This window comes from Cherax quadricarinatus, chromosome 89, assembly GCF_038502225.1.
Source record: "Cherax quadricarinatus isolate ZL_2023a chromosome 89, ASM3850222v1, whole genome shotgun sequence".
Lineage (NCBI taxonomy): Eukaryota > Metazoa > Arthropoda > Malacostraca > Decapoda > Parastacidae > Cherax > Cherax quadricarinatus.
Window position 1 is genome coordinate 9,460,226 of NC_091380.1, and position 12,234 is coordinate 9,472,459.

Genomic DNA, 12,234 nt, shown 5'->3' on the forward strand with positions numbered 1-12,234 from the left:
CCCAAAAACCATTCGTCTCCATTCACTCCTATCTAACATGCTCACACATGCCTGCTGGAAGTCCAAGCCCCTCGCCCACGAAACCTCTTTTACCCCCTCCGACCTTTCCTAGGATGACCCCCTACCCCTCCTCCCCTCCACTACAGATTTATATACCCTCCAAGTCATCCTATTTTGCTCCATCCACTCTAAATGATCAAACCACCTCAACAATTCCTCTTTAGCCTTCTGGCTAATACTTGTAGTAACTCCACACCTCCACCTAATTTCCACACTACAAATTCTCTGCATAATATTTACACCACACATTGCCCTTAGACATGACATCGCCAGTGCCTCCAGCCTCCTCCTTGCTGCAGTATTTACAGCCCAAGCTACATCCATATAGGAGTGTTGGTACCACTGTACTCTTGTACTTTACCTTCTTTGCCTCCATGGATTTTTTTTTTTTTTGTCTCCACTTGCCTTTTTTTCTCCATCATTTCTATGGTTAACATCATCCTTCATAAACCCATCTGCTGACAAGTCTACTCCCAAATATCTGAACACATTCATTTTGCCATACTCCCTCCCTGTAATATGGGAGGGAGTATCAGTTTAATAGCCTCATCACCTTACTCTTTTCTATGTTCACTTTCAACTTTCTACCTTTACACACCTTCCCAAGCTCATCCACTAACCTTTGCAACTTCTCTTTAGAATCTCCCTAATGCAGAGTATCATCAGCAAAAAGTAACTGTGTCAACTCGTATTTTGTATTTGATTCATCATACTTTAATCCCACCCATCTCCCCAACAACCTAGCATATACTTCTTTTACAGCACTATCTATAAATATCTTAAACAAGCATGGGGGCATTACACATCCCTGTTTAAGACCTACTTTTACTGGAAAGTAATCTCTCCTATACACCCTAACCTGAGCCTCACTGTCCTCATTTATTTATTTATTTTTCAGCTTCTCCTTGTCTTGCACAAAGTCATATTATTCATGTCTGGATCTTTTGATACTTGTGGCAAGCAGTAAATAACTGAAAAAAATCTTTGGAATTTTCCATGGCAATTAATCTCTGCTATATAATTTAAAATTATTATTATTATAATCATGGGGGAGCGCTAAACCCATAGGATTATACAGCAAAAGTAGGGGGGGGGGGATGGAAGGCATTCAGGCTCAATTCAGAGAACCAGAGCACAGATCCAATTCCCTAGATCAAGAGCCCCTCACCAGCATCAAGGAACCTCCCTTGAGGGGATATAATTTAAAAAAAAAAATATCTGGAATTAAAACATCAAATCTCCATATATTTTTTTCCTTTCCGTGAATGCATTAGTATCTGAGAAAATGCAGTCTGTAATTGTGATGAGGTCAGTACAGGTATTTCCTCTCTTACATTAGTTTTTGATTGCATCTGTGTACATACTGTAATGTGCTATACATTTTTACCAGGTCACTTGTGAATGGTTTTGTGGAGCTGGTGCGTCAATGTAGCTAGTGTATAATATAATTAAGCTCGTAGACCATGTATTATTATTATTATAATCAAGGGGGAAGCGCTAAACCCGGAGGATTATACAGGGCCGGGGGGGGGGGGATGTGGAAGACATTCAGGCTTAATTCGGGGAACTGGAGCACAGATCCAATTCCCTAAATCAAGAGCCCCTCACCAACATCAAGGAACCTTCCTTGAGGGGCGTAGACCATGTAAAACATTAGTCTTTTGCCTTGATGCTGAGGGAACCTTGATCAAACCTTATATTCTCCCATTCTTCTTATTGGATGAACCCTGGGAGGGTTCTGGCTTCCTCTTGTTATATCACCCTATTAATATTTCACAACTTTATATGAATTAAAATTTGTCCTTTATAATTTCTTTCAGCTGTACACCAGTGAAGAAAATTTTTATGCTAATGAATTTGACTTCAAGAAGGCACTAGACCTCCTGTCATTTGTGCCGTTAGAGGAAGTGTACGAGCTTAAGCGAGACATCTGGGTGCGCGCTGTGTTGAGAAACTCCTGGCAACACATGGACACAGATAATCCTCTCGATGCCATCAGTGACACTGTCCTGTTCAAGACCATAGAATTAGCATTTACCCAAGGTAATTTTGTTTCACATATTTTCTTGCATATTGTGTAAGAGCCATTCCTCCATGTGAATTTGGGAAACAGGATAAAAACTATTTAATATTATTGATATAGTACTATATTTTCAATCATGTAAGGTGTGCTCCCCCCACAAAAAAAATCTCAAAATCCACCCACATCTCAAATGCTCAAGGTCAGGAAAAAGTGTAGGCTTTTGGTTACTAGCAGTGATTTTTTTTTTTTTCCTCAACAAGTTGGCCGTCTCCCACCGAGGCAGGGTGACCCAAAAAAGAAAGAAAATCCTCAAAAAGAAAATACTTTCATCATCATTCACCACACTCACACATTATCACTGTTTTTGCAGAGGTGCTCAGAATACACCATACCCCCGGCCGGGATTGAACCCGCGGTCATAGAGTCATTACGATTTCTTAAGTCGTGCTCAGAATACATTTGCCCAGAGCTAAACTGTCAGCAAACCTAATCTAACTTTTTTTCTGTGAGTATTCCCATTCATACTGACAAGTGGTGGTTTCAGTGATATGGTACTGGTGGAATACCCCTCCCCCCTCCTGTTCCATACAAAACTGTTTCCTAGATTAAATTTCAAGTGTTTAGCAACTCTCATAATTTATAACTTGCATATTACTGGTACTTAATAAGCCACTTATGGCCCTAATGCATTCCTGCACTTGATTGCAACTTGCTTGTTTGGAACTAGAAATGTAAGCTATACTGGTAGATACATTCTGAAGCATAATATTCCACATCTAATATATTTTTTAACAATGTAATTAATATCACTGTGCAATACCTAGGTAAGTTCCTTTTGTATGGGATAGCAACAGCACTTCCTTCCTGTCATATCTGACAATATTCCTTACATATGCTACCCATCTCACTGGTTATAGTGAGTGTATTATATGCTTTGACATGAGGTGTTGGATGGTGTAGTGAAGGTTGCAGTGTGTATAAGGAAGAGTTGTGGTGTGTTGCCATCCAGGAGACCATTCTTCCCCAAACAAGTGAGCTTAAAACACACACAAAGCATATGCACATTAAATAACATTACTTAAGGTGATTTATTTTATAATTTAGTTTAAAAAATTTGCGATTAGGTGTACTATTCATTAACCGTCTGTACCAAACAATCTCTCCGCTTATGCACGTGTACTGTAATATCAGTGAACTTAGTTTTAACTAAGAAAAATAAAATAATTCAGCTTTAAATTGTAATATATAAATCTACACTTCTTGACCAGTTTCTGGTAAACAAATGAGAGCCCTTCACATATGCATAAATTTAACCAGTGTAAAATATAAATGCATTTGGTGAATAACAGAAAAAAAAATTATGAAGTTTGTGTCAACAGGATAACATTTGTGAGACATTTATCAATTCTAAAGTAACCCCAGTTTTAAGTGCAGTTGTTTGTAAATTGGGGACCTGTTATATAGGAAATTAATTTTACTCTATAATTGAGGCAATTTGTATGATTTATTAAACCTGTTTTTTGTAAATGATAATTCTTCAGTTTTAGAGATGCCACACAAATGTATTGGAGCACTTTGTTTCACTTGGGATTTTTAACTGTAATTGTTGTTTCAGGTAGCGATATGCAGGAGCTGCTGATCCCCGCTGAAGATTTGCTGTCCTCTGACAAGCTCGGAGATCTAAAGGAGGACTCCACCTTTAAATTTCTTGTGAATGCTGGCTATGAGAAGATTCATCAACTTATTGGCTGAATGTACCAAGTAACACTCAGATATTTGAGGGAGAGTGGACTGAATTAGTGATGAGACTGCAAAAACTTTATTCATGTTGGCCCGCATGCTGCTAGTAGAAACAGTGTTTGATCAAGCAGTCCATAAATGTAGTTTGGCCTCCAGTCATGGGCATATGTTAGCTCAGCATTAAGTCTTATTTAAATAAGCTCTCACATGAAGAGCCTATATATATTGCAATTTTTCATAAATGTGGTTGAAAGAGCACTGAAACTAATGATTTGTACTATGAAGACCTTTCTTTGTATTGCTCGTAAATGCATAAGTTCAGTCAGTATAAAAAATTGCAATATATGACAGCGTGCTATATAATATTATCATAGGGAGTGCTAAACCCATATGGATTATAAAGCTCCTGTGGTGGGGGGGAATGGAAAGTATTCAGGGAACTGGAGCACAGATCCAATTCCCTAGATCAAGAGCCCTTCACCATCGTCTAGACCAAAGGAGTTATAAAATGTTTTATAAGTTTTTAGTACAGCCTCTCCTCACTTAACGACAGAGTTCCGTTCCTCAGACCACGTCGTTAAAGTAATTCGTTGCTAAATGAGGAGCATACTATGATGTAGTGGATTTGTGTCAACCATGTTTAATATTGTTTTAATGTTACCTTTGTACTATTTATAACATTGGTCTATTTTTAAATGTTTATTACAATATACATAACACTGCTGTATAAACAGAATAGAGGAAATCAGCCCTTAATATACATTTAGGTATGGGTCAGAGAGCCCATCGTAAGTCAGAGTCGTCGGTAAACGAGTACGTCGCTAAGTGAGGCGAGGCTGTATTTTATAATGGTACAAAATGTTTAGTTATGTGTAAAATGAAAGAAAAAACTTCCACTGCCATTTGTAAAAAAAATTTATTAGTGTCCAATATTACATGACTGTACATTTATATTCATTATATTGTAACACGAAACAAAATATAAACGTGTATTTCAGTGATTATTATTGTAAATGTTATATAGCAAGATAGAGACACAAAAAAATAACATCTTTATAGCAAATACTTTTAAAATATATTACAGAAAGTATCAAGTATTTGAATGAAAGTGTAACCTACTGTATATATGGCAGGTACACTGATATGCTGAGTATACATGTGCAGCATATACTAGTCTAGACCACATGCAGCATATAATTGGTGTATGTGGTGTATATTTGCTGCAGATAATGGTATATATATGTGCTACATACAGTTCATCGGTATATATGGTCATTTAACTCCATATGCTGAATTTACAGATTATGCAGTATATACTATGGTATATACAGTATATGTGCTCCATGAGCAATTTATAATACAGCACATATACTACATTACCATAATATATACTTCACACAATCTGTAAATTCAACATGCGCAGTTGTGACCATATGCGGCATATAATACACTTGCATGTCTAACACTTATGGGAAGTACTAAACCCGTGAGGGTCACTCGGCAGTATAAATGATATTGTCAAAATAAAGGAAGTTTTATTTTAAGTGATATATATGAGAGAAAAGTTTGCAGTAACAATATATGTAGACAACTTAAGAGTATATTTGGTATAATTTAACAAGATACAACACAATGACAATGTAGTAAAAGTATCAATCAGCAAACTATTTTATATATAAATTTCATGCATGTAAACACTTGTGGATGATATTTTGCACATTTTGTTTCATTACTCTTAACAGATATATTGATGAAAAACAAGAACTTGTGCACAGTCTTATACCTCAACTTAATATTGTATTAATTACATTTAGAAAAAACTAACAAGGGTTCATGATACACTGGTCATGAACAGCCTGTCCATAATTACAAGGATTTTCAATTATACTCACAAAAATCACTGAACCTGTGAGGATAATACAGTACTACAGCTGTGTATAATTGTGGCTTATTATTTTAAAATTTCATAGATGTTATTCTGGTTACCAGGTATTACCCCATGTTAAGTATTCAGTATACCAGACATTAACAAATATGCTCAAGATATACCCTGGAACTAAACTAAATTTATATGGCATTTAAGATACTTTTATTAAATCCACAAATGAGTTTACTAATACCAAATTTTTAAGTCAATTATCACTATGTACTTGGTCTTTATTATCCATTTTGTAAAGAGGAAATTAACACTACTTTACACATTAGGTCCCCTCAAGGAAGGTGCCTTGATGTTGGTGAGGGGCTCTTGATTTAGGGAATTGGATCTGTGCTCCAGTTCCCCGAATTAAGCCTGAATGCCTTCCACATCCCCCCCCCAGGCGCTGTATAATCCTCCGGGTTTAGCGCTTCCCCCTTGATTATAATAATAATAATACACATTAGTTGACCATTAACCCTTTGACTGTTTTGGTTGTATATATATATCTTACGAGCCAGTGTTTCGAACGTATGTATACGCAATAATTCTAGCGGCTTCAAATCAAGCAGGAGAAAGCTGGTAGGTCCACATGCGAGAGAATGGGTTTGTGTGGTCAGTTTGCACCACAAAAATCCTGCAGCACGCAGTGCATAATGAGAAAAAAAAACTTTTTGGATTAAAACGCCGACTTTGAGGTGTATTTTCGTATAGTATTTCACTTTGTATTCTTGTTTTCATGGTCTCACGTGATAAAATGGGAAACGTATTGCAGAAAGAGATGATTTTGATTAGTTTCAAGATGAAAACGACCTTGAAATTGAGCTCAAAGTAGCGGAAATTTTCGATTTTTACCAATGTTCGAGAGTAAGCAAATCACATCACACGTTCAATACACGTCAACTGGGGAGTCTAATATTCTTTCACAAGTGCACTGATATTATTTATACCATTTTTACAATAATACAGTAGTCTGCATAACAGTAAATTTTGTATTTTTTGTATGAATAAAAAATCAAAATAGAAAGCAATAGTAATATAAGAGGGGCCTAGAGACATGACTAATGAACAGAGGATATGTTATTTTAGTGCCAAGAATGTCTACATTGTTTATTCTGGACCCTATTTTGAAATTGGCATCTTTTTTAATTTGTTTGAAATTGGCCAAACTGCCAATTTCTGACCACTTGATTGGGTAGTCCAAAAAAGTAAACGAGCAGTTTCTTGTACTCAACTGATAGAAAAAATGGAGTTCTAAAGAAATAGCTATGAGTTTGGTCAACTGGAACAACGGAATTGGCCAAAAATGGCTCAAAATCGGTGAAATCGCTGATGTGCATATGTCGCCAAGACCACTAACTTCGCGGGAGCGTAATTCCTCGAGTTTGACCAAATTTCGTACTTTTGGTGTCATTACCATCAGAAAAAGATTCTCTATCATTTCATAAGAAAATATTTTTTTCCCAAAAATTTTGCGACATAGAATGACAGTTTCAGAAAGGGACTTGCGACAGTCAAAGGGTTAATGCCAGGGAGATGTAGTAGTGGTGTTTGTAGTACTTGTGGCGCTAGTATCAAAGTGCATGACTTCATGGAGGAATATTGAATAATTAACTTGCATTATTATTGTTTATCAAGCCATAACTTTCTTCAATAAATGCTTGCCAATGTATTTCATTTTACACTAACTAAATATGGCAGGTTCCAAATGGAATGTGGATAAGTAATTTATAATATTGAGCATCACAGCTTTACTTAACTTAATCTTCATCAAATTTAATTGTGTCTATAACTAGAGAAAAATGTAAACAAAATATCATCAGACTCATTCCTATGAGCTTGAAATATTGTCATGAAAAAAAAAAAAGGCTAATACTAACATGTTGAGCATTCAATAGCAGCAATGGAATTTTTTATGATTCTAAGAACCATCACTGTACTTAACCCGTAAACGGTCCAAATGTATATATACGTTTTTTCAACATTTGAAAGTATGTAAAAAAAAGTAGATCTTTGTTTTTTTTGCATTTGAAAGTGTAAAAAACTTTGATCTACTTTTTTTTTGTTATATTTGAAAATATGTAAAAAAAAAAACAGATCTACTTTTGTAGCGCTACACATGTGAACGTAGATCTGCTTGGACCGTTTACGGGTTAAAATACTTTCACTGGAACAAACATATTGGTAACTTGCGAGATGCTTGTTTGAGCAGTTAACAAAACCCAACCCATTATCTGGTGTGACGAGATCTCAAAGTCTAGCCTCTGACATTTTCATTACCATAATCACACTGTTCTAGGCCATTCCAATTTGTTGGTTGGTAAACATTTTTGCATTTTCCAGCCATTATTAAAATCTGGATTTTTACACCAAGAATTAAAAAAGTTAAAAATATATTTGACTTTTCGATAAAAAAAAAAGTACGTTCTAGATATATCTATTGCTGAGTATTGCCATGACTTTCCTATGCTACACTAATACACAACTAGCACCACTTGAAAGGTCTGACTAGCCTAGTAAGATTGTTGGGGCTATGCTCATAGGACAGCTGCCAGGAGTGGTCTTGTGGGCATCACCATAGTTTCTTACCCCATGAGGAAAAATGGGTATGGCCAGTCTTACCCACAAAGTTAAATAGGTATGGCCAGTCTTTTTTTTTTTTTTTTCAACAAGTCGGTCGTCTCCCACCGAGGCAGGGTGACCCAAAAAAAAGAAAGAAAATCCCCAAAAAGAAAATACTTTCATCATCATTCAACACTTTCACCACACTCACACATTATCACTGCTTTTGCAGAGGTGCCCAGAATACAACAGTTTAGAAGCACATACGTATAGAGATACACAACATATCCCTCCAAACTGCCAATATCCCAAACCCCTCCTTTAAAGTGCAGGCATTGTACTTCCCATTTCCAGGACTCAAGTCCGACTATATGAAAATAACCGGTTTCCCTGAACCCCTTCACTAAATATTACCCTGCTCACACTCCAACAGATCGCCAGTCTTACCCATGAAAAACATGTAGGGCTGTCACACAAGGCCACTTCTGGTTGCCTCCTCTCTAGTCTTGGAATTTTTACACAGACACATACAGCTTCTGTCTGTGGCAGATATAGGCTATGATGATCCACATACTTGTGCCCCAGAGGTTCATGATGAGATAATTGGCATGATGCTCTCCAACTGGCGTCCATGACCAGGGAAACAATCCACCACAAATTTCATGCCCCATATACACCAAGATGGAGTTCATACCTGCAAGGAAGGAACTGTTTTAACAATTATCATGATGGTCTAAACAGTATCCCTTCAAGAAGATGGAGAGGCACCTTTATACTGATGTAGGGCTCTTGATTCAGAGAACTGGAGCTACCCTTCCCATCATACACAAGCTTCATCACCTCCCAACCCCACCCCTCAAAAGGAGGTAACTTAACATGCGAAGGGCTCTTGATCCAAGAGCTTGAACTCTACCTCCCGCTCTTGGATTGAACCCGACTGCTTCTCGCTTCCTATGGTGTGGGTTTACCATTCCACTCCCATGAATGAATTAATCATTTTTCAGGGTTTAGCATTTCCCAAAAATACAATAATGAAAAGCTATATAGCCTGGCAAGAGAATGGCTCCTTATGCAACTTTTAAGAAAATATTAAGTAGGGCCTTTGCACAATAAAGACTTTTAAATAACCATTTTATCAACAATGCAATAAATAATCAGCACAAATAATTCTGCCTTGTGAATTATTAAGCATTCCAAATTCTCTTTCAAAGTTCACTGTATGTGGTAGAATTTGATTCAACATGGGTTTCACCGATTAATTTTGACTAGGTGTCCATGTTCATCTGGGGTCTGGCTGTGTGGCTAAAGTACTGTTGATCTTGATGCTGCAAACACAGGTTCAAGTACTGCTGTGGACTGAGATAATCTTTGTAAATAATTTTGCCTGTTTGTGAACTGTTAAGTGGAGGTTCCACTGTATACTTATGAGTGCATCCACGAGCGAGTATTTCCAGATACGCGCAGTCCCGCTGTCGATTTTTTGCTTCCATTTGCAAGCGAAATTTCCAGATGAGAGAGAGCCTCAAGGGAGGTTCCTCAATGCTGGCGAGGGGCTCTTGCTCTAGGGAATTGTATTTCAGTCGTTTGTTGGACTATCTTATTGAAACTCGGGTAATGTATGATGGAAAGGTGCTTCTTAACGTACACCAAAACTGAAAGAAATTGGACCATAAATAACGGAGTTCACCTCTCAGCCATTAGCAGCATATTTTCGTATGGTTTTTATGGTTGTATTCTTTTTTTTTTTGTCTCACTGAATAGAATGGAAGATATACTACAGAAATAGATATGATTTTGATTGATTTCATGACGAAAAGTACCTTGAAACTGAGTTCAAACTAGCAGAAATGTTCAATTCTTTGGTAATGTTCAAGAGTAAACAAATGACGTCACCGTCCAACACCTGTCCGATTGGCACTGCTCCTCAGCCTTCACATACTGGAAAGCACCTCAACACGCTAGCAAAAGTGGAAGCAGACATCATGAGGTAACAGTGGCAGACAACATGAAGCAGTAGTGGCAGACCTTGTACCTTGAAAACTACCTTCTTGTACCCTGGTAGCAACCTTGCTGTACCCTAGTTGTACCCCAACAACAACAATGCCCGCTGTCGCCACCACTAGCTATACAAGTAATGACACGATTTTATTCATTCTAGTGTATATACAGTGGATCCTCGTTTTTCATAATTAATTCGTTCCAGAGTGTGTGTGACCATTATCGAAATTGACGATTTGCGAATCCATTTTCCCCATAAGAAATAATGTAAATCCAATTAATTCGTTCCAGACACCCAGAAGTATTAAAAAAAAAATTAAAAAAAAAAAAAAATTTTTTACCTTGAAGATAGATTTACATGCACAAAAGAATGAACATTCAACATGACAGTTACCTTTATTGAAGGTTGTTGTTGATGGTTGGAAGACAGGGAGGAGGAGAGAGGGAAGAGGTTATTGTTTGGAAAGGATATCGCCCTCCATAAGGACTAAGTACCAAGTCCTTATCGGGGGTCACTTCCCAAAGCTTAAATATAGATTTACATGCAGAAAAGAATGACAAATGTAAAGCACTAATAAAATGTATATATGAACATTTAACATCACACTTACCTTTACTGAAGACTCTTATTGGTGTATGGCAGACGGGGCAGAGGGAGGAGAGGCGAGTTTATTGTTGGAGAATATGACACCAATATCAACTCTACAGCTTATTTATCACAATTCAAATAATATGACATAATAAACAATATTAATAACATAGAATATACTCTAGAATGAATAAAATAAGTCTATGTATGTCACGAGAGGTGTTGTTGGGTGTATAAGGGTCACTGTGAGCATAAGCCGTCCATAATGGTGGTGAAGCAGCAGTTGAGGCGCCAGTGTTTTCTGTAGTCCTATATAACTCCAACAACATTGGAGGAGTTAGTAAAATCACTGAAGGCACCCTCTAACACCATCTCAACCACTACCACTCTCTACCACTATCACAACTGCTACCATCACTACCACCTATCACAACTACTGCTACCACCATCACTACCATCTTCTACCACTATCACAACCACTACTACCCTCTACCACAACTGCTACCGCTACCACCACCACTTTCGTATTTTTCTACAAACTTTCTTAAATTATATGTTTGTCACATACTTTACCAAAGGGCTGGCACTAGAAGCTTTCTTTGGAGCCAAGGTGGCTTATTTAGCAGTTGCAAGCACTAAAACAAATGGAATATTATGAAATGTATGAACTCGTGGGATCATCCTCACTCACTAATAAACAATGGCACACTGGCTGGGAATGGAGTGTGAGGTTGCTCGGGGCTGTGCATACACGTCGGAGAGAAACTATTTTTGAGTCAATGTTTTGATGAAAAAAATGTTATGATTTTCAAGCCTTATGAAAAACGATGGCCCACTGTATCATGTTTTTATGTTATTGTTTGTCATATTAGATGAACTGTTATAGGTAAATAAGCCGTGGAGTTGATATTAGGGAAATTACTGAAGTATTTTGTTGTTCCTGGAATTCCACTGGAATGGATTAATTTCATTTCAATTAATTTAAATCAGGAAAATTGACTGCAAATAAGCAAATCCAGATGCGAGCAAGGTCACAGAACGGATTAAACTCGTGAGTGGAGGTTCCACTGTATATGCATGAAAAAAAAATACCGGTGGTGTGCTTTATAGTTATCTGTTTACAATAATGTCTTATCACTGATTTCATCATTGCTTAGTTAATCTTAAGTTAATTTTAAGCCCGCCCTTAATGCTATGCATATAAGTGGCTTTGGCATGCTGCTCTTATCTGTAGTTTTTGTACCTCTGTATGTATGCTAAAATTTCTAAATAAATAAATAAATAAATAAATAGTCAGTCATTTATTATTTCCTCATTATTTAGGCAGGTATATTTATTTTTATTATC

The 12,234-nt window shown here is 37.0% G+C and overlaps 2 protein-coding genes across 8 annotated transcripts in view; one reads left to right on the top strand and one right to left on the bottom strand.

Annotated features, from left to right (window-relative positions):
• Nup133 (nuclear pore complex protein Nup133) overlaps positions 1 to 5,905 on the top strand; it is a 77,470-nt gene extending 71,565 nt beyond the window's left edge. For both annotated transcript variants that reach the window (XM_070104167.1, XM_070104166.1), the window contains exons 20-21: positions 1,881 to 2,103; positions 3,699 to 5,905. In XM_070104167.1, coding sequence (XP_069960268.1) covers positions 1,881 to 2,103; positions 3,699 to 3,835 — 360 coding nt within the window. In that variant the 3' untranslated portion in view covers positions 3,836 to 5,905. The remainder of the gene's footprint in view (positions 1 to 1,880; positions 2,104 to 3,698) is intronic.
• A 1,898-nt stretch (positions 5,906 to 7,803) lies between these two features.
• Positions 7,804 to 12,234, bottom strand: part of LOC128697234 (heparan-alpha-glucosaminide N-acetyltransferase) — a 68,246-nt gene continuing 63,815 nt past the window's right edge. For all 6 annotated transcript variants that reach the window (XM_053788831.2, XM_053788830.2, XM_053788833.2 and 3 more), the window contains one exon: positions 7,804 to 8,994. In XM_053788831.2, the coding sequence (XP_053644806.1) occupies positions 8,816 to 8,994 (179 nt within the window). In that variant the 3' untranslated portion in view covers positions 7,804 to 8,815. The remainder of the gene's footprint in view (positions 8,995 to 12,234) is intronic.